Source organism: Myotis yumanensis, unplaced genomic scaffold (assembly GCF_028538775.1).
Source record: "Myotis yumanensis isolate MYYU_CA2020_CCGP unplaced genomic scaffold, mMyoYum1.0.hap1 SCAF_10, whole genome shotgun sequence".
In the NCBI taxonomy this organism is placed as follows: Eukaryota; Metazoa; Chordata; class Mammalia; order Chiroptera; family Vespertilionidae; genus Myotis; species Myotis yumanensis.
This window is the reverse complement of record NW_027223761.1, coordinates 36,762,928-36,789,022: the sequence shown is the minus strand read 5'-3', so window position 1 is coordinate 36,789,022 and position 26,095 is coordinate 36,762,928. Positions and strand designations below refer to the sequence as shown.

Below are 26,095 nucleotides of genomic sequence, written 5' to 3'. Positions count from 1 at the left end.
CCACAACTAATGACTAAGTAGATTGAGACTATCCCAAAAGGAAGTGTCAAGAGGACTGCTATGATGTTCTGCCCTTTCCAACATTTTAATCAATGATGTAGATAACAAGAAGGATGATGATTTTCAAATTTAAGGAGGAAAAGGAATAGGAAATATTTATAATTTGTCTAATCCATCCTGTGAGATGCTTGTCTTAATCCTTTTACTGCCATTGGCAAGTGCTCACCAAGGAAAACAAAAAGACCTGGGGTCAATGGTGTTTTAAGATTATGCACATGTCAATCATAAGTAAACATAAAGATCCTAAAGTTCTGTTGCCTTTTATAGCATAGTAAGCATTCCTAAAACATTTTTGTATATAGAATCTCAGTTTTGCAAGACTAAGAAGAAAAACAGGATGATGGATAAAAGATATAAATGAATCGAAGCAATTTTTTTTGGCAAAAATTTGAAGATTTATTGAGATGGAAAAATAGTTTAGCATTATAATTCTAATGCAAACAAAATTTTGGGGCTGTAGGTAGGAAACTATTAATGAATAAATTGGGGTTACTCCATGATTAAAAATTCTCCCCTTTCAAGAAGTTGCAGAATTGAAGCACTGATTAAATAAGGTCTGCATTTGTAGAGGATGTTCTCTGCACAGCACTGGCACCTAAGGGTAAATTATACTACAATCACAAAAATTTTCCAGAGCACCGAAATGGGCATGCTGCAGGGGGCTGGGTGGTAATTCTCAAATGTATGGTCCAGGTTTTAAAACATTGGGATGGAGCCACTGAAACAGCATGTAGCTATGCTAGAAAAACAAGTAACCACCAATTGTGATCCAGCATTCCACTACAGAGAGAGTTATGCTGTAAAAAATGTAAAATGTACTAATTCCAAAAAGGTGATATAGTCCAGATAACTATTTTTACTCAATCCTTCTAGAGGATTCACATTCCAGTCCTGGTGGACCCATCTCTCATGATAACACTTTGCACGGGCACGCCCAGATGTCAGCTGCAGTGTGCTTCCCAGAAGTCATGTCAGTTTCAGTTAACTTTTTTGGATGGGGAAGATAACAGATTTTAGCTTTGGCCAAGTGTAGTCTCTGCACACCAATTAAACAAATAAATTTGTTTTGTAAGGAAAAACACACAAAACAAAATGTGCTCTTTTTGCACATCTTTCCTTGTAACACCACAGATCTTTATAAAATGAGTCAAGCCCTAACTGGTTTGCTCAGTGGTTAGAGCGTCAGCCCTTGGACTGAAGGGTCTCAGGTTCGATCCCGGTCAAGGGCATGTACCTTGGTTGCAGGCTTGATCCTGGTCCCAATCAGGGCGTGTTCAGGAAACAACCAATCAATGTATCTCTCACATATTGATGTTTCTCTCTCTCTCTCTGTCTCTCCCCCTCCCTTTCACTCTAAAAATCAATGGAAAATATGTCCTCGGGTGAGAATTAATAAAAAAAAAAATGAGTCAAGTCATCAAACATGCAATTGGGAAATCAATCACTTAGCAGAGATTAAAAAATCCATCCCAACACAAATAAATAATCTCCTTAACTCGAGAGACAGCAAAAATGTAAATGGCAGCCAGAGATCACTTCAGAAAGAGCATTCTAGGACTTGCTTGAGCAAAAACAAACCTCTTCATTATTTGTTAATCTATGAGAATTCTGAATTAGTACCTTTGTTATTTTATAGAAAAATTCCCACAAAATTCACAGGTATCCGGATGAAGCCAGTAAAATTTTGATTGTAACCATGAGGAAGAACAAGAATTATGAACCGGGACACAATATCTTGAGTCACAGAGTTGTAAAATTGCATAATTTCAGCAGATGTTGTAATATGTGAAGTAATTTAGCATGGCACCATTGATAAGCACTTCCATATAGGCATCTTATTTTTGTGAAAATTTTAATACAGTTCTTTAAAAAAAATTGAGAGAGGAAGAGAGAGGGAGAGAGATAGAAACATCAATGGTGAGGAGAATCATTGATTGGCTGCCTCTCGTACCACCCCCTCACCCCCCCACTAGGGACTGGGGCTTGTGCCCCAACTGGGAATTGAACTGCAATCTCCTGGTTCATAGGTTGACACCGCACTGGCCAGGCTACAGTTCTTATTTATTTATTTGTTTGTTTGTTTGTTTGTTTATGAGAGAGGAAGGAGGAAAGGACAAAGAGAGAAAGAGATACCAATTTTATTGATTTTTTAAGACAGAGAAGAAGGGAAAGAGATAGAAACATCGTTCATGCATTATAGTAGTATACTTCAACTCCCACTACCATCATCATCACCATCCCTGCCTCATCTTATACATAGTAAGTACTTAAATGATTGCTGAAGTAATTGACTCAAAATGAATTACAAATCTATTGGGAAAGATGTGCAGCTCCTTGTCTCTAAGAGTATGACCAGATCCAATTGTATAAAAATGTAACAAGAACTCTTGCCACCCACTCCCTTTAAACAAGTGACTAGGGGTTGCACTCACATAGCTGCAATTCCTTAAAGGTCTCAGGTTAGACACCCGGGTTCTATTTATTGCCACTTCCCATTACTCCAGGACCAGAGTGAAGGGGGAGGTAAGGAGCCAAATGTCAGACTCAGCGATCTCATGCCTTCGAGAACAGTCAATGTTTTTTAATGTATATATTTTTTATTGATTTCAGAGAGGAAGGGAGAGGGAGAGAGGTCTGCAGCTCATATGGTGGCTGCGGGTGACACAGGTTCCCTGTAGGAGGCACAGGGCTTCTTCCTCCCAGGAGACTATAACACTCATTAGTTATTTAAAAAAGACAGTATCAGACAAAAATTTAATTGATCTCTATTTTTAAATGAGTATAATTAAAAATTTCCCTTAAATGTATCTTAAATATAAATCAATGTTATTTGAATCATAAAACACACATTGTCTAAGAAGGTCAGTATAAGTAGCTCTAGAGAAGTAGCTCTAGAGAAGTGGGTAAAGATTTGATTGCACTAAAATCAGTTAACTCTCCACAAGAAAAATTTTATTTCATAACCTGAATTAATCATGAGGGGAACCTTGCATGAAACAATGGATGGCTCAGAACTAACGTAATTCCTCGTTGGAAATCAGCTCACAGTCTTGGTGATGCTTGTGGTGACTGGGATCGTCCATTACCCCATTATGCCTTACAAAGTACAGCTCAGCACATGTTAATAATATAACGTATTATTATATGTTTCATCAGATATTACATATAATATATGATGCTAATAAATTATTAAAAAGAATGAAAAGGCTTTTGGAGGTTTAAGAAGTAAAAATGGCTTTGAGTATGGCTTACTTTTTTCACTCTGATAATATCTTTGTGGGTAAAAAAGTTGTTTAAAAAATTTCATAGTGAATTCTGTACACAAATCAAAACCATAATGTATTAGAAAATTCATGAGGGAAAAAGTTGTTTCATGAGCTTACACCTTGTTTTCTGAAGCCTAGATATTGGAGTTTCAGATACGCCCAAGTCTTAGATGAGAAGAAGTCAGACTATGTCTTAAAGAAGAACTAAAAAAAAAAATGATTATATCTAAAAAATGTTATTAATAGTAATTATTAAACCATGCATATAAAGCATTTAGCATAGTTCTAGTATGTTAGATGTATTCAATAAAAGTATTATTATTCTTTAATTTAATTTCTTTCTATGGCAAATAGCCATAACAGTTATCCTATATGATAAAGAGCTAATATGCTAATTAGACCGGATGGTGGAACGACCTTCCGTAATGACCGTTGGGCGGGGTTGGGGCCGCAATGGCCAAGGCAGCCGGGGCCTACTCTTGCACGAATTTTGTGCATTGGGCCTCTAGTATTAAAATAAACATTAATATATTAGTAATTGTCATAGTCACATGACAGTTTATAGATAGGGTCTTATGGATGTCCTATTCCTAATTGGGCTGTAGTGACATTGGGAAAATACAGAAAATTGCTTCTGTAGTTCTGTCTAGATCACATACAACATAAGAGGCTATATGTAACCTTTGGTTTGGTGTGAACCATATTAAACAAATTAGCCAATATTAGTGGGGAAACTAAGTTGGGTAAAAGAAAGCAATTACACACCATCATTATGCAGGACCTTTTCAAGAATATTTTTTAAAATGGTGTCCAATCTATTCCACATACATATTTTAAATCTGCATCTATAACTCTCCTTTTAAAATTAGGCTGTTGCCCAAAGCACTTATGAAAAATGTCTAGAATTTAGCTGAGGACTTTATATAACCAAGATTATGGTATTTTCTTAGTATATAAACCACCCTTTACAATAATTGTACTCACACCATATTCTCTCAATTTCTTAGTATACAGACACTATTCCCCCTTAAGGCACCAAATTCCAGAACACAAAAACAAATATTAAAAACTAAGAAGAGAGTCAAGTCAGACCATCTTCCTGTTCCCCAGCATCTGGTTTGACTGCCACATTGAATGGTAATTTGTCCTTCAAACTCCACTCTGTTACACAATAATCTAGAAGAAATGGCAGGTCCCTCCTTCAAGGTGGATATTTCTCAGAGAATAATTGGGGTTAACAGTTTTGATTGGAAATTGATAATAAATCTTGAGGTTGAAGGTTAATTGCTGGTAACAAATTATCCTTGTGACTAACAACTTCCTCTATAACATTAATAAAAGTCTCTTGATTTGTGTAGTTTTCATGTATATTAATGTTGAAGGATGCTGTAAGACTGGCTGAAGCAGAAGAAATAACAGAGAGAGGGCTCTGAAAAAAACGAAAAGAGGAGAGAACAAGAAATGAGCCCAGGAAAGCATGGAAAGTTGACAGTCTAATAGAGAAAGCTTTAAATATTAATTATTACTAAAATAGCCTGATGATCACTTATAAGTTACCACATTCCTTTAAATCTTGTTTTTGCTATTACTTTATCTAAATCATTTTTTTTTTAAAAGTGTGAGTGCAGAAGTAAAAACTCCTTGCTAGGTATACATTATTAAACTTCCTTGACATGGCACACAAGGCCCTGCATGGTCTAGCCACATACTACCGTTTTTCCTGCCTCCGTCTCCAACCACAACTCCAGTAAGGATCCCTGGTGTCTTCTCTGTCTGGAATATGTATGCCTTCCCTGCCTACCCACTCCCCATCTCATCCCACCTATAAGACAAATGCTTATTTTATCTTTCAAGGCACAAATGTGACAATTTCTTTGCAGTGTTCCTTGTTGCGCCAGGAATAAAGGTATTTAAAATATATTATATCTGTTTCGAACACTTATGTTGTAATTTATTTTACTAAACTACCTTTTTCTGTAAGTGTGTGCACTCCCCAAGGGCAGAGATCCTGACTCATTCACTTTTCATTCCTAGCACTTGGGGCATTTTAGTAGTTCAATGCCAACTGAACTGAATTATGCTAAATTTCTTTTGGAATAGAGAAAGAACCAGAGTTGGAGTAGGCTGCCTTCTTTTCTGAAGAATAAACCAAAGGGCCCCAAACCTTTGACCATAATATGAAAGAAGTTGAAAAATCTAGAAAAATATTTAACGAATACTTGTAATTCTTCACTGAAAAACACAATAGTTAATATCCATTCTAGATCTTTGGGTCTGCAGGCTGATGCTCTATCCACTGAGCCAAACCAGTTAGGGCATTCTAGATCTTTGGAGTAAATCACTTTATAGCTGCCTTATAGCACTAGTTTAAACAGTGAACACAAACTAATATTAATGAAGAACAGCAACTCTAAACCAAGTATAATAATTCAGTTTCTCAGAAGCAGAGGTTTTCCAGGTATTAGGAACAGAGCAGCCATTTAAAGCTGGAAAGAAAAAGTGAGGGAAGCAAGAAGAGGCTGTGAGGAAACAGAGGAGAAAGGAATGGAATGCTAACTTGTACTAAAGAACAAGAAAAGAAATGAAGGGAGGAAATAAAAGCAAGACGCCATTCCTCTGGCCATTCTAAAATTCTGCTGTGCCAGAGGCATCTGCAAGAACAAGCACATTCATCTCTTTTCCAGGCCAAATCTGGATTCAGCCCAGTGTTGATGCCTGTCTTCACTCTCAAACATTTTTCTGCTGACTTATTTTTAAGATTAGTATTTGATTTTACAGCAGAAAAAAAAAAGATGAAAAAAGACTCTCCTTTTTTGTGTATGTGTCAAAAAATGTAATCCTTTGAGACCTTTTGTAGGAAATACAATGTACCCAGATCATGACATCTAAGAACAATAAAATTCTTTTCCTCTTCTGTAGATTTTTAGGAAACTCTCTTATCATTTATTAATTAGTAGCAATCACAATATCATAAATATGATACTAGCTATCATTATTATTTCTATCACCTTCCTCTGGACTTTTTTTTTTACCATGTTCTGTTAGATACACAGGCTTACACAAGAAAGACACAGATAAATAGATTTTAGTTTGTTCATTTTGGAAGGCAGGGGTTGGGCAGAATTATTGCTAGAGCCCGGTGGCAGGAAGGTCATCGCTCAGGAGATGGCTCAGGAAATTCTGTGGTTCTCTGTGCTTTAATGTTTACTTTCTGCTTCTTTGATTAACTAAGCTAGTTTACACAAATGACTTTTTACAGGTAGTGACCAACTTATTTTCCTATCGTACCACCCTGAATATACAATAACTAGGTCTTAAGTTTTATTTACATGTAAAATATATATTTCTTCAAACTGGGAAATGCTTTACATTTCACATTTTTCCTAATGTATTTATGAAAATACACTTAGTTTAATTATATATTACATTTTGAATTAGATACAAGTTGAAATAAAACAGAAGGTGACCTAAGCACTCTGGGGGTGGAAAATTCTTAATTAGTAATTAATCGTTCTAAGGAAATCATCTACCAACAAGGCAAACATCAAATATATTATGCTCAGCCCTGGCCAGTGTGGCTCAGTTGGTTGGAGCATCATCCCATGTGTCAAAAGGTGGTGGGTTTAATTCCTGATCAGGGCACATACCTAGATTGTGGATTTGATCTCTGGTCCAGGCACATATGGACGGTGACTAATCAATGTTCTCTCTCACATCGATGTTTCTCTCTTTCTCTCTCCCTCTCCTCCCGCCGACACCACTACCTCTTGCCTCCAACTCCTCCCACTAAAATCAATGGGCGTGTCTTTGGGTGAGGAATAAAATATATATAATGCTAAGTAAAAGAAGGCAGACATAAAGAAACATATGTTATATGATTCCATTTATATAAAATGTCCAGAAAAGGCAAATTTATAGAGACAAAAGGTATATTATATTGGGGGTTGCCGAGGAACAGGGAGTAATTCTAAGAATTTGAAACTGGCTGTTAAGTCACCATCTTCAAGGAAGGCTTCATAAGTTAAAGAAGCATGAGTAGAGAAAAGTGAGAAAAAACAGTAGGGGGAAAAACCATAACCAATTCCCAAGCATCTAAGATAGATCATGTTATAAGTGGAACATCTTTTATAATAAATAAAGCTCTAAAAGATTTATAGCTCATCTGGGCCAATGAAATGGTCTGCTCTTATAAGAATGGTAAGGATATGTACATGATCTTTTCATTAAAAAGAAAATATACATGCAGTCATTAAAAAGAAATAGGTATATGTGCTATGTACCTTTTTAGGTATATGGAAGGGTCTCCAAGATGTACTATTCAGTGAAAAAAAGCAAGGTAGGAAAACAGTGTGAATGGTTTGATAACGTTAGTTTAAAACAATGTAATTTTATCTGTATATTCTGGCAAAAATGCACAATTTTTCCCAACCAGGAAGAAATAACCAACAGAGGAAATGGGACAGAGGTGGGAAAGGGAGCTTTCATTTTGCACTGTGAATCTTTCTGTATTATCTGAATTTTCTAACCATGTATATGTATTACTTTTATTTTAGAAAATGCCCATTTGGTTGGTGGAATTACTTACTATATTAGAAAGAGTAATATAAGCTCCTACTGGCCATGAAAACGATTTATTCACTCTGCTGCCCACTATATATTGCCTGGCATAATAACTGTATCTTGAGATGCGTAATAAACTTTTGCTGCATTGAAAAAATATACTAATAAATATTATTAAAATACTTTTAAAGTAAGTTTTAAAAAGACAAGCAGCTGAGTCCAATCTTTGAAGTCAGGCTGAGCAGGAGCCAGGAGTTGATACTGGCTGAGCAGTATGCGAACGGCTCATTTGCAGTCAGTGGCCAGGATAACACTTTACATCTACAGATTTTCCTGAATTAAAAAATGCATATGACCCAGAAATAATTTCCCATAAGACAGAAATTTAGAAAGCATCTAAGAATCAGTACGACCCGCCCATCCCTTCCCACACCTCCCGTGTCAGTTATCAATGCAGAGCTCTTTTCTCCACATCTACCTTTCTTTGCTCTGCTTTGTGGTACAGGAGCTGGACCTGCCAACAGTCCCCCTTGGCCAGCGGTGCACTTATGCCAGTACAGGGCAGTGAAGCGACACTGAAGTCTGAGTGGTGTGCTTTTTCCTTCTGGCTCCTGTGGCATGCACCCAGAAATGCTCCCCACTTAGCAAGTTCCAGTGGTACCCCAAAGAGTGGCTTCCTGTGAAGTCTCACTAGCACCCTAGTGAGTGGATCCCTAGCAAGTCTTGCCAGAACTCCAGTAGGCAGTTTCCTGCTTGCCAGCCCTGGAATGTGGCACCTCCGTGAATTTCCATGCCATCCACTGGCCACAGTAGCACCTCTCCAACAAGGTCTGGCTCTCAGTTTTGTGGGGGAAGGACCCTCTTCCCAGTTTTCTCCTTTCCTGGGGACTCTGCCTGAGCCTAGAGGTACCAGCTGCTCCCTTTACCTGCTATGCTTGTATTCTATAGAATTCTCTTTAATTCTTAGTAGTTAATCCTGTTACTATTTAATAAAATTTAAGCTACTTAATTAAAATTTCCCTGCTCGTTTTACCTGTGTTTCTGATTGCTGACTGGACCTTACCTAATTCACACCCAAAACAAATCAAGCCAAACCAAACCAAATCATATCAACCCGAGCCAACAACAAAGAATTAAATTGGTAAACCCACTCTTAAAACATACATCTGTATGTTAGGTTTGATAATACAGAGAAACACCATGGCATTTAGCCCAACTTGTTAACTAATTGCATTAACAACTCCCATAAAACTAAAAGAGACAGTGTGGTAGTTTTGTGATGTGTAAACGAAGCTAAGCTAGAACTATATTTTCCTGAATTCTCTTCAGGCTCCAGAGAAAGTTGTCCAAGATTTGGAAGGCAAAAATGAAGCAGCAAGCCATACATCTGGAGGTCAGTTTAGGATGCCAGGTGCGCTTGAGTTCATAGACTTTGTCACTGATCTGCTGGTTCACCTTGTTGACATGGAGAAGGAACTGAGCTCCTAGCTCTTCCAGTTCCTGCTGGATTCCTTCAGCTTTTCCTAGTCCAGGGCCAGGTGCATGCGCAGCTCCATGGCCAATAGTGCTACTTCTCTTGCAGGTCACCTGCACTGTCGAGGTGGGAGGACGTAAGAGGTAGGCACAGATTCCAGTCTGTCACAGCAAAAACGCCCTGCGTCATGTCCAGCTGTTCTTCCTGATTGCTGTCCCGATGACCTACAGAGACCTCAGGCCCTAATTCAAAGACTTCCATAAGCTTTTCCCACAGCTTCCATTAACACTGTAAGGGCTGGTCCCTATAATAAATTCCTTACTTCATACCACTATGGTGTTTCTGTTATCAGAGTCAAACCCTTACTAATATACATTGTAAAATGGTTAAATGATTCAAACCCCCCCCCCCCCCCCAATCATAAGGGACCTGTGTCACTTGAGCAATTGGATTTCTACTATCAATTCTTATTTTCCCTATGTTCCTCCTTATTTATTTATGCACAATATCTTTTAAAATAGCTTAGATGTTGAAGTGGGAAATTTTTTTAATGTCATTTTCTTTAACAAATGCCCATGTGAGCACCCTTAAATGCTATGAAGCTAATTAGACATAGGTTGAAGTGATCTAGCTACTCTGAGATACAGAGGCAAATTTCCTAGGTGGCTTAGGATGCAGGAGAGCCTGGCCTATTTTTGTGACAGTGTTCTCCATGCCAGCAGAGGAATGAGATAAAAAACTAAGAACTTAAGCTGGGCAGGAAGACCAAAAGATGATGTCCAAACTCCAGCAATGTCATTAGTTCCACACCCAAAGTCATTTGTTGACATTTTTGCGGTTTAGCCTTGTTTCCTGATCATGCTCAGTGTGACTTCCCAGTTCTCAAAAGTGTGAACCTCATAAATTCCACTTTCGGTTTTAGAAGAGGGCAAGTAGGAAAAAGAGGGATATTCAGTGCTTGGCAGCAGAGAAAGAGCTCTTGATTAGGGAGAACTTTAGGTTAAGACCTTTAACTCCAAGACTGTGGACATACTATTTGAAATAGAGTTTTTAGAAAACTGGTCTTATCAATAAATGCTTTTTGAGCACCTACTAGCTACTAGGAAAGTAGCTAGGCCTCATCAGTTAGAAATGGTGGATGAAATAGAAAGGACAGGCAGAATAAAGAGTAAGACTACTGCGAGCATCTAGGGGTATGATCTTTTCATGGTGAGGACTCTACCTGAGGCACATCATCTGGTGCCTCAAGACCTGGATATTTAATAAACCCATGAAAATATGGAGTCACTTATGCTGGAAGTCCTTCCATGTTCCCTGTTGAAGTCCCAAAGCTACTGCGTATGGCTCAGCAGTGAGTCAGCCTGGAGGCCACAGGCGTGTTGTTTCCCACTGCACATCTCAGAAGGATGTATTACCTGTGCTGTGCAGAGTGTAACTATTTAAATTCTTATAAGTTCTCCACAGGAAAAGAGAGAATAAAAAGAACTTGCTGAATTTATTTGCCATAAAACTAATTTCTTTATGAAAAGACATGGATAGGAGAAATGTAATAAATGTAAGTGACAGAATCATGAGATTCACTAAACATTCCAGAAAATTCTCAGAAGGTTCATAGACATTGTCAATGAAGTTAAACTCTAATTTCCACCCCTATAGATTTATTTCGTTTGTCCATTTATTCATTCAACAAATATTTACTGTTTGACATTAGAATATCACATCAGGTAAGACAGACAATATCCCAACCTCATGGAATTTACTTTCTGTGGTGGGGGAAAACACCCAAAAGTAAACAAATAAATACATAACATAATTTCAGTTGGTATAAAGTGCTATAAAAAGTGAAGCAGGGATGAAATGGGTGGCTCTGTTTTAGATGATTTAGTATCAGAGATTAAAATTTCTACACATAGCATACAATAAATGTTATAACAAATATAACCAAAGATATATCTTAGACATACTGGATTCATGTACTGAATACATTTATATAAATCATAATGAGCTTATATATATATATAGATTAATGAAACTTACCCTATAGAAAGCACTGGTCAAAGGGAGTAATGCTGCAGCAATGTTATACTCCTCTAAACTGGAACAATCCTTAGACAAAACAAAGAGAAATAAGTATTAATTAGCACATTTATCAGAAATTATAAACATATGGAAACAAAAATCCGGGATACATTGTTTACTGTCCAATGGGTTTTTTTATTCCAAATTGTTACTAAGATGCACTAAGGTAGGTTTGGGAGAAAAAATACTGTCCCAGAAGCACATTCTTTTAGAAATGAGATAAAAATACATTTTGAGAAAGACATTTTGATATGCTCATGATGAATAGCTAGCTTTACTTACCTGTTTTCCAAAAATTGTTATAAAGTATGTAATTCATAGAAAACAATTTTTGGAGGTGTTTTTAAAAATATATATATTTTATTGATTTTTTACAGAGAGGAAGGGAGTGGGATAGAGGGTTAGAAACATCAATGAGAGAGAAACATTGATCAGCTGCCTCCTGCACACCCCCTACTGGGGATGTGCCTGCAACCAAGGTACATGTCCTTGAACGGAATCGAACCTGGGACCCTTCAGTCCACAGGCCGATGCTCCATCCACTGAACCAAACCGGTTAGGGCTTGGAGGAGGTTTTGATACATTTAACTATTGCATTTCATTGAATCTAAATACACATTTTTTTTTCATATTTTAACTTCTCTGAAACTGGAATGCATTTTATAATTAATTGGAATATTTTTTCTCTCAGAGTGTCACATATAAGGGTATTTTGTTATTGATCAGGCAAGAAATACCACTGATGCTAAAATCCATTGGATAAAATGTTGTTGGAATAGTCAGAAAATGCTACTGATAATGTGAAATGGTATAAAATAATATGGCAATTTCTCAAAATTGAAAAATAGAATCATCATATGATCAAACAATTCTACTTCTGGGTATATACCCAAAATAGTAGTGACTTGAACAGATATTTGTACATTCATGTTCATAGAGGCACTATTTAGAATACCCAATATGTGAAAACAACCCAACAGAGAAATGAATAAACAAAATGTGTGCATGCATGCATGCACAGAGGAATACTATTCAGTCTTAAAAAGGAAGGAAATTCCAACACACACTATAAGGATGAACCTTGAGGAATTACGCTAAGTGAAATAAGCCATACTGTATGATCCAAACTAAAGAGCTTCTGCACAGCAAAGAAAACCATCAACAAAATGAAAAGGCATCTTACTAAAAGGGAGAACATGTCCAGTAAGAGATTAATGTCCAATATATTAAAGGAACTCATATAAGTCAATAGCAAAAATACAAATAACCCAATTAAAAAATGGGCCAAGAAATTAAATAGACATTTTCCAAAGAAGACATACAAATAGCTAACAGGTATATGAAAAGGTGCTCAAAATAATTAATTATCAGGGGAATGCAAATCAAAACCACAATGTATCACCTCACATCTGTTAGAATTACTATTATCAAACAGATAAAAAATTACAAGTGCTAACAAGGATGTGGAGAATGGAGAACCCTTGTATAGTGCTGGTGGAAATGTAAACTGGTACAGGCACTATGAAAAACAGTATGGAGGTTCCTCAAGAAATTAAAAAATAGAACTACTATATGATCCAGTAACTCCATTTCTGAGTATATATCCAAAGATGATGAAATAATAATTATTTTTTAAAAAATCCTTACACAAGGATATGTTTCCATTGGTTCTTAGAGAGAGACGAAGAAAGAAAGATTGAATGGTTGCCTCCTACCCATATACTAGGTGTACCAGTTAATAATGGCGGGTTTTGTAATCATAGAAAACAAGATAATTTCAAGAGAAACATCAAAAGTGCTTTATTCCAAGTAATGTCCATCGCTAGCTACACATTTCCCCCATCTTTCAGGTAATTTGTGGATACCGTCCCAATAGAACTTTTCTTGTTTTTAGGCAAACCATTCAGAGACCCAATTTTCCACTTCTTCCTACGTTTTGAAGTGCTGCTCAGAAAGTGTGTGTGCCATTGATCAGAACAAGTGGTAATCTGAAGGAGCAAGGTCTGGTGAATACAGCGGTGGGTTAATACTTCCCAGGCAAGATCTTTTAACGTGTCTTTAACTGGTTTTGAAGTGTGTGATGGTGTGTTATCATGAAGCAAAATTACTTTGCCATGTCTTCTGGCACATTCTGGTCATTTCATGATCAAAGCATGGTTCGAATTGATTATTTGTTGTCGGTAGCCATAAGTATTAAGGGTTTCACCTGGTTTTAGAAGCTCATAATACACCACACCTTCCTGATCCCACCAAACGCAGAGCATTGTCTTCTTTCCAAAGCGATTTGGCCTTGCAGTCGATGTTGATAGTTGACCTGGATCAACCCATGATTTTGTGGATTTGGGATTCTCAAAATAAATCCACTTTTCATCGCTAGTCACAATTCGATGCAAAAAAGACTTTATTTCGTGCCATTGAAGCAACATTTTACTGAAGACTTTTTGGTTTTCCATTTTTCTTTCGTTCAGTTGATGTGGCACCCATTTTCCTTCCTTTAAAATCTTTCCCATTGCTTGTAAATGATCGGAAGTTGTTTGCTGAGCAACGTTTAATCTTTCTGCAAGTTATTTTTGAGTTTGACATGCATCTTCATCCAATAATGCTTGGAATTGTTGGTCTTCAAACTTTTTCGGTTGATCTGGATGTTCTTTTTCTTTCACATCGAAATCATCACTTTTAAAGTGTTTAAACCAGCATTCACAAGTATCTTGAGATGGAGCATGTTCACCATAAGCTTCCCAGTAACTCTTTCTTCAAAATAAAGTAATGAATTAAAACTTCCCACAAATGCTCTTTTTTTGGCACAAAATTCGACATTTTTAAGCATAAAAATATCTATGATGTTAACACCTTCAGCAAATTTGACATATGAAGTTTTGAAGCTTGTTGCCAATACAACAAAATAGCATACATATCAAATCACATATATATCAACATATGTGTAACTCCATCTATTGAAAAAAATCCGCATTATTAACTGGTACACCTAGTATGCCCAAATCGAGGATTAAACCTGCATGAGAGGACACTCAATAAACTGAGCCATCCTGCTAGGTAGGGCTGAAATTATTATCTTGAAGAGATTACCTGTACTCCCATGTTCACTGAAGCATTATTTACAATAGGGAAGGTATGAAAACAAACTAAGTGGCAATCAATGAACGAATCATAAAGAAAATGTGGTTTATATTCACAATGGAATATTATTCAGCCTTAAAAAGGAAGGAAATCCTGACATTTGCAACAATATGGATGAACCTGGAGGGCATTTTGGTAAGTGAAATAAGTCAGACAAAGAAAAACAAATAGTTCATATTATCTATAGGTGGAATAAAAAAAAATTGAAATAGTAAATGTAAATAGTAAAATGGTGGCTGCCAGGGGCTGGGGCATGGGGAGTATGGGGAGATGCCGGGAAAAGAGAACAAACTTTGAATTATAAGATGAGTAAGATCTAAGGATCTAATGTATAACATGGTGACTATAGTTGATAATACTGTATTGTATAATTGAAATTTGCTAAAGGAATAGAATGTAAGTATTCCACCAAAAAAGGGTGAATATGTGAGGTGATGGATAAGTTAAATCAATTTTCGAAATCCTTTCACACTATATACATCAAATTATCAAACTATACCCTTTATATATACAAGTAAAATTTACTTGTCAATTTTACTCTCTCTTAATAAAACTGGAAAATAATATACTGTCAGGCCATGTAGAAAAACAGCATATCTTTTTCCTATATGGTATCACTGTATGTTCTCTATCATCTCCATGGATTTTATAAAATAATCCCAGAACACGGCAAAAGTGTGAATCATCTTTTTTTTTCCTGACTTATTCCTCACCCCTTTGCTTAGGACACTGCTATGCACAAGAATGCCATCCCCTGTGTCCCAGCACATCTGAATTTCTTTAACAGAAATGCCTTGCATGTTTCTGAAGACTGTCATGAGGCCCAAGGCAATAAAGTTCAACAGACTTGAGCTGTAATCTTCTCCCAAGGAAATGGTTGGGATGCCAAGATGCCTTTTGACTTTGATTTCACAGCAGGGCTTCATTTGTAATAATTCTGTCCAAACTTTAAATGACAACAGCTGTGATATGAAGTCCAACATACTCATTTATAAAAATTTCCCACAAATTAAAAAAAATTAAACAATGGGGAATTTCAATCCATGACCAATTAGCAGGGAACAGGCAATCATAAAACATTTAGGAGCTATTTATTATCTTACAAAATGTTTACACATTTTAGTGCATGTCTCAAACCTGAGCACCAGTCAAATGCTGATTGCAAAATATAAATATAAAATTCTTTGCAAGTCACGTTAGAGACATTCTAAGTTAATTAGGTTGAAAATGGAAAAATTTTAAAACAATAAGTCTACAGCTATTGACATAGCAATAGCATTCCGGAATAGTGCAGTTATCTATTGGGGAATCAGTCCATAAATACACATCCTGAACTCCCCAATGGTTTTGCCACATAATAGCAATGTAGTTACAGACATACCAGGCAATTTATAAACTTGCAAGAACTTGAATATTTATCCACGTTTTATTCGGAACTTTGCTATGTAGTTTTCCTGCTACAATTGAAGAGTGAGCCCTGCAATTTTAATTTCCCATTATCCTCAATTATTTCATACTTTCGATCTGCACACCTTTGAACTCCATGGCCAGCATTCCTGTTTCATAAAACTCTGGAACTTCTCAAAAATGTTACATTTAAACATTAAAGAAAAAAAGATTGAAAGGCACAACGGTCTTTTGCAAAAATATCATATAACTGACTTTTCTGTAGAGTTTAGTAGATGTAGCTCAGGAAAATTTTTTTGAATTTTCCAAACACTGAGAACATTTGCATCTTTTACATAGGGACAAAAATTAAAACTACCAAACCCAAAATATCCTCTTTATATCATACGAGTGGCCCAGTGCACGGATTTGTGCACAATGAAAGGAAATTAATTAGAAAGTGGTTGGCGGGATGGGACTGGGCTAGACGGGCCAGACATGTCCTGGAGCCAACCTCCCATGGTCCCTCCTGGTTGGCGGAACCTGTGCTGCAGCTCGAAGGGCGTCTGTGGAGTGAGTGGGGTTCCTCTGGCAGGTGAGGTCCTGGTCTGCAGGGATCGGGCCGAAACTGGCTCTCCGACATCCCCCAAGGGGTTCCAGAGTGAGAGAGGGCACTCTGCAAAGTTGCTGTCTTACAGGGTGTGGAATGCAAACACAAGTGTGCAGTAAACCAGATTCGGGGCTGACAACAACAAAACCCACAGCCGAATTGCGTGGCCTGGGAGGCATAGGGCTCCCTCCTCTCTGGTTCCAGGGTGTGTCACCTGAGAACTGCCGCTGCCAAGTCACCGCAGTTAGGCAGTTCCTGTATTGAGCGTCTGCCCACTGGTGGTCAGTGCACATCATACCTTCTGGCCGGTCGGCTGGTAGCTCAACCTTTTATATAGGTAGACTAGTGGCCCATTGCACGAAGATTCTCGCAATAGGCCTTCCTTCCCCTGGCTGCCGGCACCAGTTTTCCTCCAGCACCCAGGATCCAGGCCTTTGGTCCGGCCGCAGCAATGAGGCTTGGCTTCTCTACTCTGGCTGCTCCCAGCCCCTCCTTTTTTTTTTCCCAGCTCCTCGAGCGGAGGCTAGGGTTGGCTGGAAGCTTGGCTTCCTCCATCGCCAGGAGCAACCCAAGCCTCCTGCTCACTCCAGCTCGTGGCTGCCGCCATCTTCAGTTGTCTTCAGTATTTGCTCTGTGCCTGCATATGCAAATTAACCGCCATCTTTGTTGGGTTAATTTGCATAGTTGCTCTGATTGGCTGGTGGGTGTAACCGAGTGGCGGAATGATGGTTAATTTGCATGTTTCTCTTTTATTAGTGTAGATTACTCTGCTGCTCAAAAATGTCAGCTTTGTTCTGACTATTACAGGATAGTGAGCACACTCTTCTTCCAGACTGTAAGCCCTCCCTGGTGTTGACCCAACTCCATACTCAACCGACCATGTGACTCCGCCTGCTACAAGCTTTCTATGTAATCTATTAGTCCACATCATAGTTATTCCTACCACATCGAACAACCCTAGGGATACTGTCTATGCCTTGCTTTGTCATTTACATTCTTTCCCCCCTTGGCACCTCCAAAGCCTTCCCCTGTGTATTTCCCTAAGCACAAAATAAATTAAAGGGCTCGTGCTGTAGTGTCAGCCTCAGGTTATATTTTAATGCTAAATAAACTTATACAACCAATGAGAATGTATCAGAATTTTGAATATTATGGTTATATACCATGTACCATGACTGCCATTGGGATAGAAGGTGAATGCCAGGCTTGATAAATAATATCGAGCTTTGTCTTAAGTTTTTGAGAGACTGGCCCAAGTTTGCATCACATTTTTTTTTACAATCCACTTTTATTTATTTACTTCTCAATAAGTTTAAATCCTAGAGGGGAATAATATTATTCAGATTCTGTGTCCAATGGCCTTAGCAGGAAGGTTTTCAGAATTTAGCATGGACCATGCAACTGTTTCTATGATCACAAGTTACCTTTCTCCAGGTTACTCTGGTTTTGTTCGGTTTGCCACCAGGAATCACTGTTTTATTTTTTGCTTTGTACACATAAGCACATCTCTTTATATACATAATCATATTTATATAGAATTCAGTTTCATCTCAGGCATAAACACCTTCGCTTTTAAGAAGAGCCGTGTGTTCCCTCTGGTTTCGAAGACCCTGCTTACAGCCATCAAGAGTGGCCTTGGACCACAACCTTCCTATTTGTTGCCACAGAAGCCCTGTCCCCAGGCCTCTGCAGGCTCCAAGTGGTGGAGAGCTGCTTCAATTTTACATGCCTGGAGACTAGAACACTGCACCTGGCGTACGGTAACAGCTAACAATTACTCAGTGCTCACTGAGTATCAGACATGCTTTAAGTATGGATTTACACAAATTATTTCACTTAATTTTTACAACATCTCCAGGAGGTAGATACCAGAATTATTTTCATTATGCTGATGAAATAACTGACTCAATCACAAATTAAATACCTGGGGTTAGTTACACGGTCACAAATGTCGGAGCCTGAATTCAAAACCAGGTAGTCCCACTCCAGTATTTGTGTGCTATAAACCTCTGAGTTCTCTTGACCCTAAATGCAATAAGGTATGGAACCAAACTAAAAATGGCACCTGTGGAAACACAATTCAGGCAAAAGAAGTCTTCTATTAATTATAAATAACTAGAGGCCCAGTGCACGAAATTCGTGCACTGGGGGGGAGGGGGGAGGGGAGGTTCCCTCAGCCCAGCCTGCCCCTCTCACAGTCCGAGAGCCCTCAGTGGATGTCCTACTGCTGGCCACAGTCTGGCAGCAGAGGCTTGGAGCAGGCGTCCCGTGTGTGTGTGTGTGTGTGTGTGTGTGTCCGTCCCCACTGGGGGTCTGTCCCCAGCCACATTGGAGGCTCAGAGCACGCACTGTGTGTGTGTGTGTGTGTGTGTGTGTGTGTGTCTGCTGGGGGCCAGCCCCCAGCCACACCATGGAGGCTTGGAGCAGGAGCTCCTCTGTGTTGATCTCTCAGGCTTCTGGCCTCCACTGTATGTTGTACTCTCCCTTGAGCTATGGCCAGGATGGGGGTGCTGCTTGCAAGCCGGGCTTTCCTGCTCCAGGATAGCCATGGCGACGGGGGAGCAGGCCTAGCTGGGGGCTGACCACAGGCCGGGCTTTCCCGCTTCCAGGTCTCCATGGCAACCAGGGAGCAGGCCCAGCTTGGAGCTGCCTGCAGGCCGGACTTGCTCTCCTGCTCCCAGATCCCCATGGCAACCGGGGAGCAGGCCCAGCTGGGGGCTGTCCACAGGCCGGGCTTTCCTGCTCCTGGATCAGGCCCAGCTGGGGGATGCCCTCAGGCCACGCTTGCTTTCCTGCTCCCAGATCACCATGGCAACTGGGGAGCAGGCAAAGTTTGGGGCTGCTTGCAGGCCAGGCTTGCTTTCCTGCTCCCAGATCACCATGGCAACTGGGGAGCAGGCAAAGTTTGGGGCTGCCCGCAGGCCAGGCTTGCTTTCCTGCTCCCGGATCCTCATGGCGACTGGGGAGAAGCCGCAGCTGGGGGCTGCCTGCAGGCCGGGCTTGCTTTCCTGCTCCCGGATCAGGCGCAGCTGGGGGCTGCCTACAGGCTGCACTTTTCTACTTACTGATGGCCGGATCACCACAGCAACCCAGGGCCCAGTGGCACTTTCCTGCTCTCCAATAGTCATAGGGTCCCAGCTGGGGGCAGGGCTTAGCAGTACGGGGCTCAGGCGGCACAGGGGTCCCGGCTGGGGGCTCAGGTGGCACACAGGGGTCCCGGCTGGGGGCGGGGCTTATGCCCCGCTGCCCAGGGCTGCACATGGGGGCTGGATGGCAGCTTGCGCTGTCCCACCCTGCCTGTAGTATAGTATAGAGGCCTGGTGCACGGGTGGGGGCCGGCTGGTTTGCCCTGAAGGGTGTCCCGGATCAGGGTGGGGGTCCCGCTTGGGTGCCTAGCCAGCCTGGATGATGGGCTGATGGCTGTTTTTAGGCTTCCCGCAACCCCTTCAGGGTGGGGGTCCCCACTGGGGTGCCTGGCCAGTCTGGGTGAGGGGCTGAAGGCTGTTTTCAGGCTCGCGGGTGACTGAAGCTCCCAGCCTCTCTTTTTCTTTTCTTTTTTTTTTTATTCTGGGATTTATTTACTTTCTATGGCTGTCACTGGAGCTGAGAGCCGGCTTTAGCTCTGAGGCTGGCTCCAGCTTGAGGCCTCGGCTGCTGAAAGCAGATATCTGGGCTTTGTTTAGGTTCTATAATTGAAACACTGTTGCCATCACTGCCGCTCTAAGCTCTGAGCCTGCTGCCGGCTGAAAGCAGCTATCTGGAGCTTGTTTAGGTTCTATAATTGCAACTTTGTTGCATCTGGAACTCAGAGCTGGGCTGCCGCAGGCCAGGAACCTTGGCTTCCTCCATCACTGGAGCAAGCAAGCCTCCTGTTCGCTTCAGCTGCCCAGTGGCCGGCAGCCATCTTGGTTGGCAGTTAATTTGCATATCCTGCTGATTAGCCAATGGGAAGGGTGTCGGGGTTATGGTCAATTTGCATGTTTCTCTTTTATTAGATAGGATATCCTCCAGAGAGTTTGAAACCATACTAAATCTATGAAAAAGCAATTGAAAATAGGAAATGTGATTGCTAAAGGGCAAGAAGAAACATCTTTTGCCATGATATCTTCAGTGATTTTTTTAAAAATAAAGAAATATAGAGGATCAAGTCAACGCTTCTAAAATATGCCTAATGGGAATGCTGGGAATAGAGAACAGAGAAAGTAAAGGTAGGAGAAAGTAAAGGAAATAATGAAAAGGACGTAGTCCCCCTTTGCAAAGGGTTTGAAATAGGATAAATAAAAAGATATTTGGTAGAATGAATAAAATGTGGCATATAGATATAAAGGAATACTATATGAAGATGAAAATATAAATTACAGCTATATCCAACATCATGGAGAATCTACCAAAGACAATTTTGAGTCAAAGAATTAAGAGAAAAAGAATATATCACCTCCATTAAAATCATCCTCCTCATCAAATTAGTCAGTACTGAACCCTATCTTCCTGATTAACATTAGCCTCTACCTCTAGCTCATAAAAGCACATAAAAATCTACCATAGTGATGCCAAAGAATTGCTTAAATCAAATCATACTGACAAAGGAGAACCCAACAAAGTTAGATCAGGTAAAAAAGAGAGAAGATAATCAGTTAAGCTAGTCCTATATAATAAAAGAGAAACATGCAAGTTAACCATCCCTTCATGATGCCCACAAGCCACGCCCACCAGCCAATCAGGAGTGATATGCAAATTAACCCAACAAAGATGGCATAGGCCGGAGCCGGGATACTTGCATCGCAGCCATGGCTACTATGCAAGCATCCGGGCTCTGGCCGCTCCTGGCCTATTGGAGATGCAGAAGTCAGGGGAGACAGAGAAGTCCGGCTCCAGCGCCTAAGACTGGCTTCGGCCTGGGAGATAAAGAAGCCGCCTACCCTGTGATCCCAGGGCACAGCCAGCCGGAGAAGCCATCCACACTGCATCCCAGGGGAGACAGAGAAGCCAGACTGCAGCACCTGAGGTTGGCTGCGGCCAGGAGATGGACAAGCCACCTGCCCTGAGGTCCCAGGCTGCAGCCACCTGGAGAAGCTGCCAGCCCTGTGGTCCAGGGCGCCAGCGCCTGTGGCCTGGGAGATAGGTTCCCTCTTCTCCTACTGCAGTCATTACTCCAATATTCCCCTTCTGAATTTCTCTCCTCTGTCGCAACCCAACTCCACTTTTCATCTGAAGGATACGGAACAGAGAGAGCAGTGTTAAAAGCTTACATTTTTAAGCCAGTAAGGTTGGTACTTAAACATATAAATGGAAAACTAGAGTCCTTAAGGTAACAAAGGCTACAAAGGGAGGGGACAGGGACAGGGCATGACATATTATATCCAGCAACCCATATGGGGACTGAAAACTTTGCAATGATGACAATTAGTGAAGATATGAATCAACTAAAATACAGTGGGGCCTTGACTTACAAGTGTCCTGACTAACGAGTTTTTCGAGATACGAGCCGTCTCTCGGCCGATTTTTTACTTTTAGCTGCGAGCTAAAATTCGGGTTATGAGCCAGCTTCAGATACCCCACAGCTAGTTGGTGCAGCGAATGTCACAGTGAATGCCACAACATCAGCCCAGCATCACGTGTCTCACTCGTTCACGTTTTGATTTGACATACGAGTAATCTGAGTTACGAGCTCCGTCATGGAATGAATTAAACTCGTAAGTCAAGGCCCCACTGTAGTTGACAGGGACAATTCTCCCATCTTTGAAAATATCTATATCAAGTCTGTTTAAATAGATTTTCATCTGCATAATATAACAAATTCTGACAAGACCACCACCACCAATGTGGTCAGTGTTGTGCCGATACATGTTTAACAACTGGCTCTCAATCAAAGAAAACAAAACTCTGATTTATACTATCGGGCAATTTTTGTGGCATAAATTCTCCATCCATGGCTGATTTCAGCTGCTAATGTGATGCCACTAAACGCAGAGCTGAGGAGAAACATGCAGTAATACACTATTATATTCTACCAGAAAGACCCAAAAGATATAAATAATTTCAAGAATCAGAACAGTAAAGTGTAGTAAATAATTGAGGAGTGATGAATTTAGAGTATGTATTACCTTTGGTTTTAATGTAATTTATTCACTTTTAAGATTATATAATTTAATTTTTAATAATGAACATGTTTTACGACAAGCTTACACAATTCCTGAAAATTTGTGAGCCAGTAAGAGCAGGCTCTAGCACAATACTGAGTGGAATGTAATGGTTAAATGGCACGGCTCATGGATTTGAAATGAGACTCAGCCACTTTTGGGTTTTACTGGTCAAGTTACCTGATCTCTCTATACCCCAGTGTCCTCATCTGTGTCATTATAGTACCTACTGTATAGAGTTGTTGCAAAGATAAAATGAAATCTGTGTATGACACAGCACAGTACCTGAAACAATAATTCACTCAATTTGTTATAAACTGTTACTGCCTCAAAATGTTGTTGACAAAATTACTCATGCTGAAAGAATTAAATTTTATTGATGAGAAAAATGTCTTATTTTGCGATATACATGGAGACAGTCAATTTTACTTCCTAAGCAGTAGATGGTAATCTATTACTAGAAACTGCAAGGGGAAAAATGACCTCAATCAACATGATTGAGGCAATGTATTATTAGCTGGATCATAAAGCAGAGAGGATGCCATATATTCTGGGATACATCTGCAGTAAGAGGCTTCACCTCAGGTATTAATTCTGATCAACTAAGCATCAGACTTAAGATGAATGGTGAGAAGGATTCTGAGGCTGCTTCTAGACTTAGCAGGAATAGAACTTTAATACATAAGCAACAGTTAATATGGTTAATGATGGCAAGAAAAAACACACCATGATCTATACCAGTGATGGCGAACCTATGACATGCGTGTCACCATGCGAACTCACTTTTTGGTTGATTTTTCTTTGTTAAATGGCATTTAAATATATAAAATAAATATCAAAAATAAAAGTCTTTGTTTTACTATGGTTGCAAATATCAAAAAATTTCTGTGTGACATGGCACCAGAGTTAAGTTAGGGTTTTTCAAAATGCTGACACACCGAGCTCAAAAGGTTTGCCATCACTGATCTATACTAATAAAAGGGAAATATGCTAATTAGACCTCACATCTTCCGGACGACCATCCTCACATCCTTCCTGACAAAGCCGGACCTGGGCGAAGGCGCCTGTCAGCAGTCCTGGGCACCAGTGCCTGCAGCTGGCTGCAGCCTGGGAGACAGAGAAGCCGCCCACCCTGTGGTCCCGGGTGCCAGCACCTGCAGCTGCAGCCTGGGCGAAGCCACCTGCCCACCATCTCCTGTGGCTGCAGTCGGCCTGGGCAAAGCAGGCCCAGGTCCCGTGTGCCTATGGCTGACCAGAGGGAGGGAAGCCCAGGTCCCAGGTGCCTGTGGTCGGCTGGAGGAGGGAATCCTGGGTCCCAGGTGCGGGGCTGAGGCAGAGATGGTTAGGGGCAATCAGGCCAGCAGGGGAGCAGTTAGGGATGATCAGGCTGGCAGGCAGAAGCAGTTAGGGGCAATCAGGCAGGCAGGCGAGCGGTTAGGAGCCAGCGGTTCTGGATTGTGAGAGGGGATGTCTGACTGCTGGTTATCCCCCGAGGGGTCCCAAATTGGACAGGGGGCAGGCCAGGCTGAGGGACACCCCCCCACCCCTGTGCATGAATTTCGTGCACCAGGCCACTAGTTTCATTATAAGTGCTTTAAAACAAAATCATTTGATGTCAAGGGATTAAGGGAGTCACTTGGGAAAAATAATAAAGGCTTTAAATAATTTTGCAAAAATGAGTCATGTAATATTTTAAACAATAAAGAATTTTTTTTAAATGATTATCTTTAGGATAGTGCTGTAAAAGCCAAACAAGGTAAAGGTATCGTGCAATTTTGTTAGAAGAATTATTTTAGCCAGGCTGTTGTGGCTCAATGGATTGAGCACTGTCCCATGGACCAAGAAGTCCCTGGTGCAATTCCTAGTCAAGGCACATGCTCGGGTTGCGGGCTGGATCCCCAGTAGGGGGTGTGGAATCAATGATTCTCTCTCATCACTGATGTTTCTATCTCTCTCTCCCTCTCCTTTCCTCTCTGAAATCAATAAAAACGTATTTTAAAAAAGTATTTTAAATACTTTTCCCTCCCACAAACAAAAATCAGATTCATACTTGGGTTCTAAAAAGATGAGCACATGATAAATATTATAACCTAAATTTTTATTAAAATAAAATTTTATAATTTCTTCTTTTAAATATAATGTAACAAACACTTCCCCTACTATTTGGTATGAAGTTTTAGTCCCTATTTTACATGGATTTATTGCTGATGATAGTAAAGTTATCCACTCTTAAGGATGTGAAGGATACAGGAGTGATCATCTCTGTCATATCCCTATATTTAATTCTCCAGTCTGGTGTCTGCAGCAACCACTGATATGGCAAATACATTCTTCTCTATCCCCATAGAGGAGGGAGCATCTGAAACAGTCTTCATTGATATGAAATGGATAATGGTAAACATTTATAATTTTGCCTAAAGTATATTTTAACTAAACTCCCTCCCATCCAAATTCAGTCTGAAGAAATTTGGACCATCATATAGAACATAATACTGATTTACTACATTGATGATATCATACTAATCAGACAGGATAAGCAAGAAGTGGCTACTATGTTGGAAACCTTGGTAAGACATATGCACTACAGAGGATAGGAGATACACCTTATGGGGTTTTGGCACTTTGGGATATCTCACTCAAAATAAAAGACAATCTGTGGCATCTTATATCTCCCATTCTGAGAAAGGAAGTACTACTTCTGGTAGGCCTCTTTGGGTTATGGAAGCAGCATATTCCACATCTGCGACTACTGTTCTGGCTCATACCAGGTGACACAAGAAGCTTCTGGCTTTGAGGGGGACCCGGGCAGGAAAGGACTCTATAGCAGACACAGAAACCATCACACCTAGTGACCCACTTGGAGAATCTGCAAGGGGTCACTGCAGATTGCTGTAACTCTGAGCTCTGAGAGGTTAGAGGTTGTAGTCCCCGAAGAAGAGACATTTCTACCAGAGGACAAAACAAGAATCCATAAGCTACAGCTATCACCAAGGTATTTATTTATTTATTTATTTATAAAAATATGGGACGTTTCCTTATTTGTGTGCCATCCTTGCGAGGGCCCATGCTAATCTTCTCTGCATTGTTCCAATTTTAGTGTATGTGCTGCCGAAGCGAGCACTCACCAAGGTCCTTTAGACTCCTAAAGCAGACAAGAAAAGAGTTATCACTTTGGCAGAGATAACTAAATCTGGATGCCAGGTTGAGGTAGGGTTAATGTTACACAATGGGAGCAAGGAGGAATATGTCTGTCACCTAGGTAAGCCCCTGGGTACATTTCGGCACTTCCTTGCCAAATTCTGATGGAAAATGAACAAGTGCAGTGAATCTGAGCTCAGAAAGACATGTGACCAGGGACTAAGAATTCTCCAGGATGAGGACC

General features: G+C 40.2%; 1 protein-coding gene and 1 non-coding gene across 6 annotated transcripts in view; both read right to left on the bottom strand.

The window, feature by feature from the left end:
* The window catches only part of SBF2 (SET binding factor 2), a 341,532-nt gene that overhangs the window by 88,961 nt on the left and 226,476 nt on the right, over positions 1–26,095 (bottom strand). For all 5 annotated transcript variants that reach the window (XM_070425317.1, XM_070425313.1, XM_070425315.1 and 2 more), the window contains exon 17: positions 11,398–11,466. In XM_070425317.1, the coding sequence (XP_070281418.1) occupies positions 11,398–11,466 (69 nt within the window). The remainder of the gene's footprint in view (positions 1–11,397; positions 11,467–26,095) is intronic.
* On the bottom strand, positions 25,730–25,834 carry LOC139019201 (U6 spliceosomal RNA). The gene has a single exon (XR_011473079.1). It is a non-coding gene; the product is annotated as a U6 spliceosomal RNA (small nuclear RNA).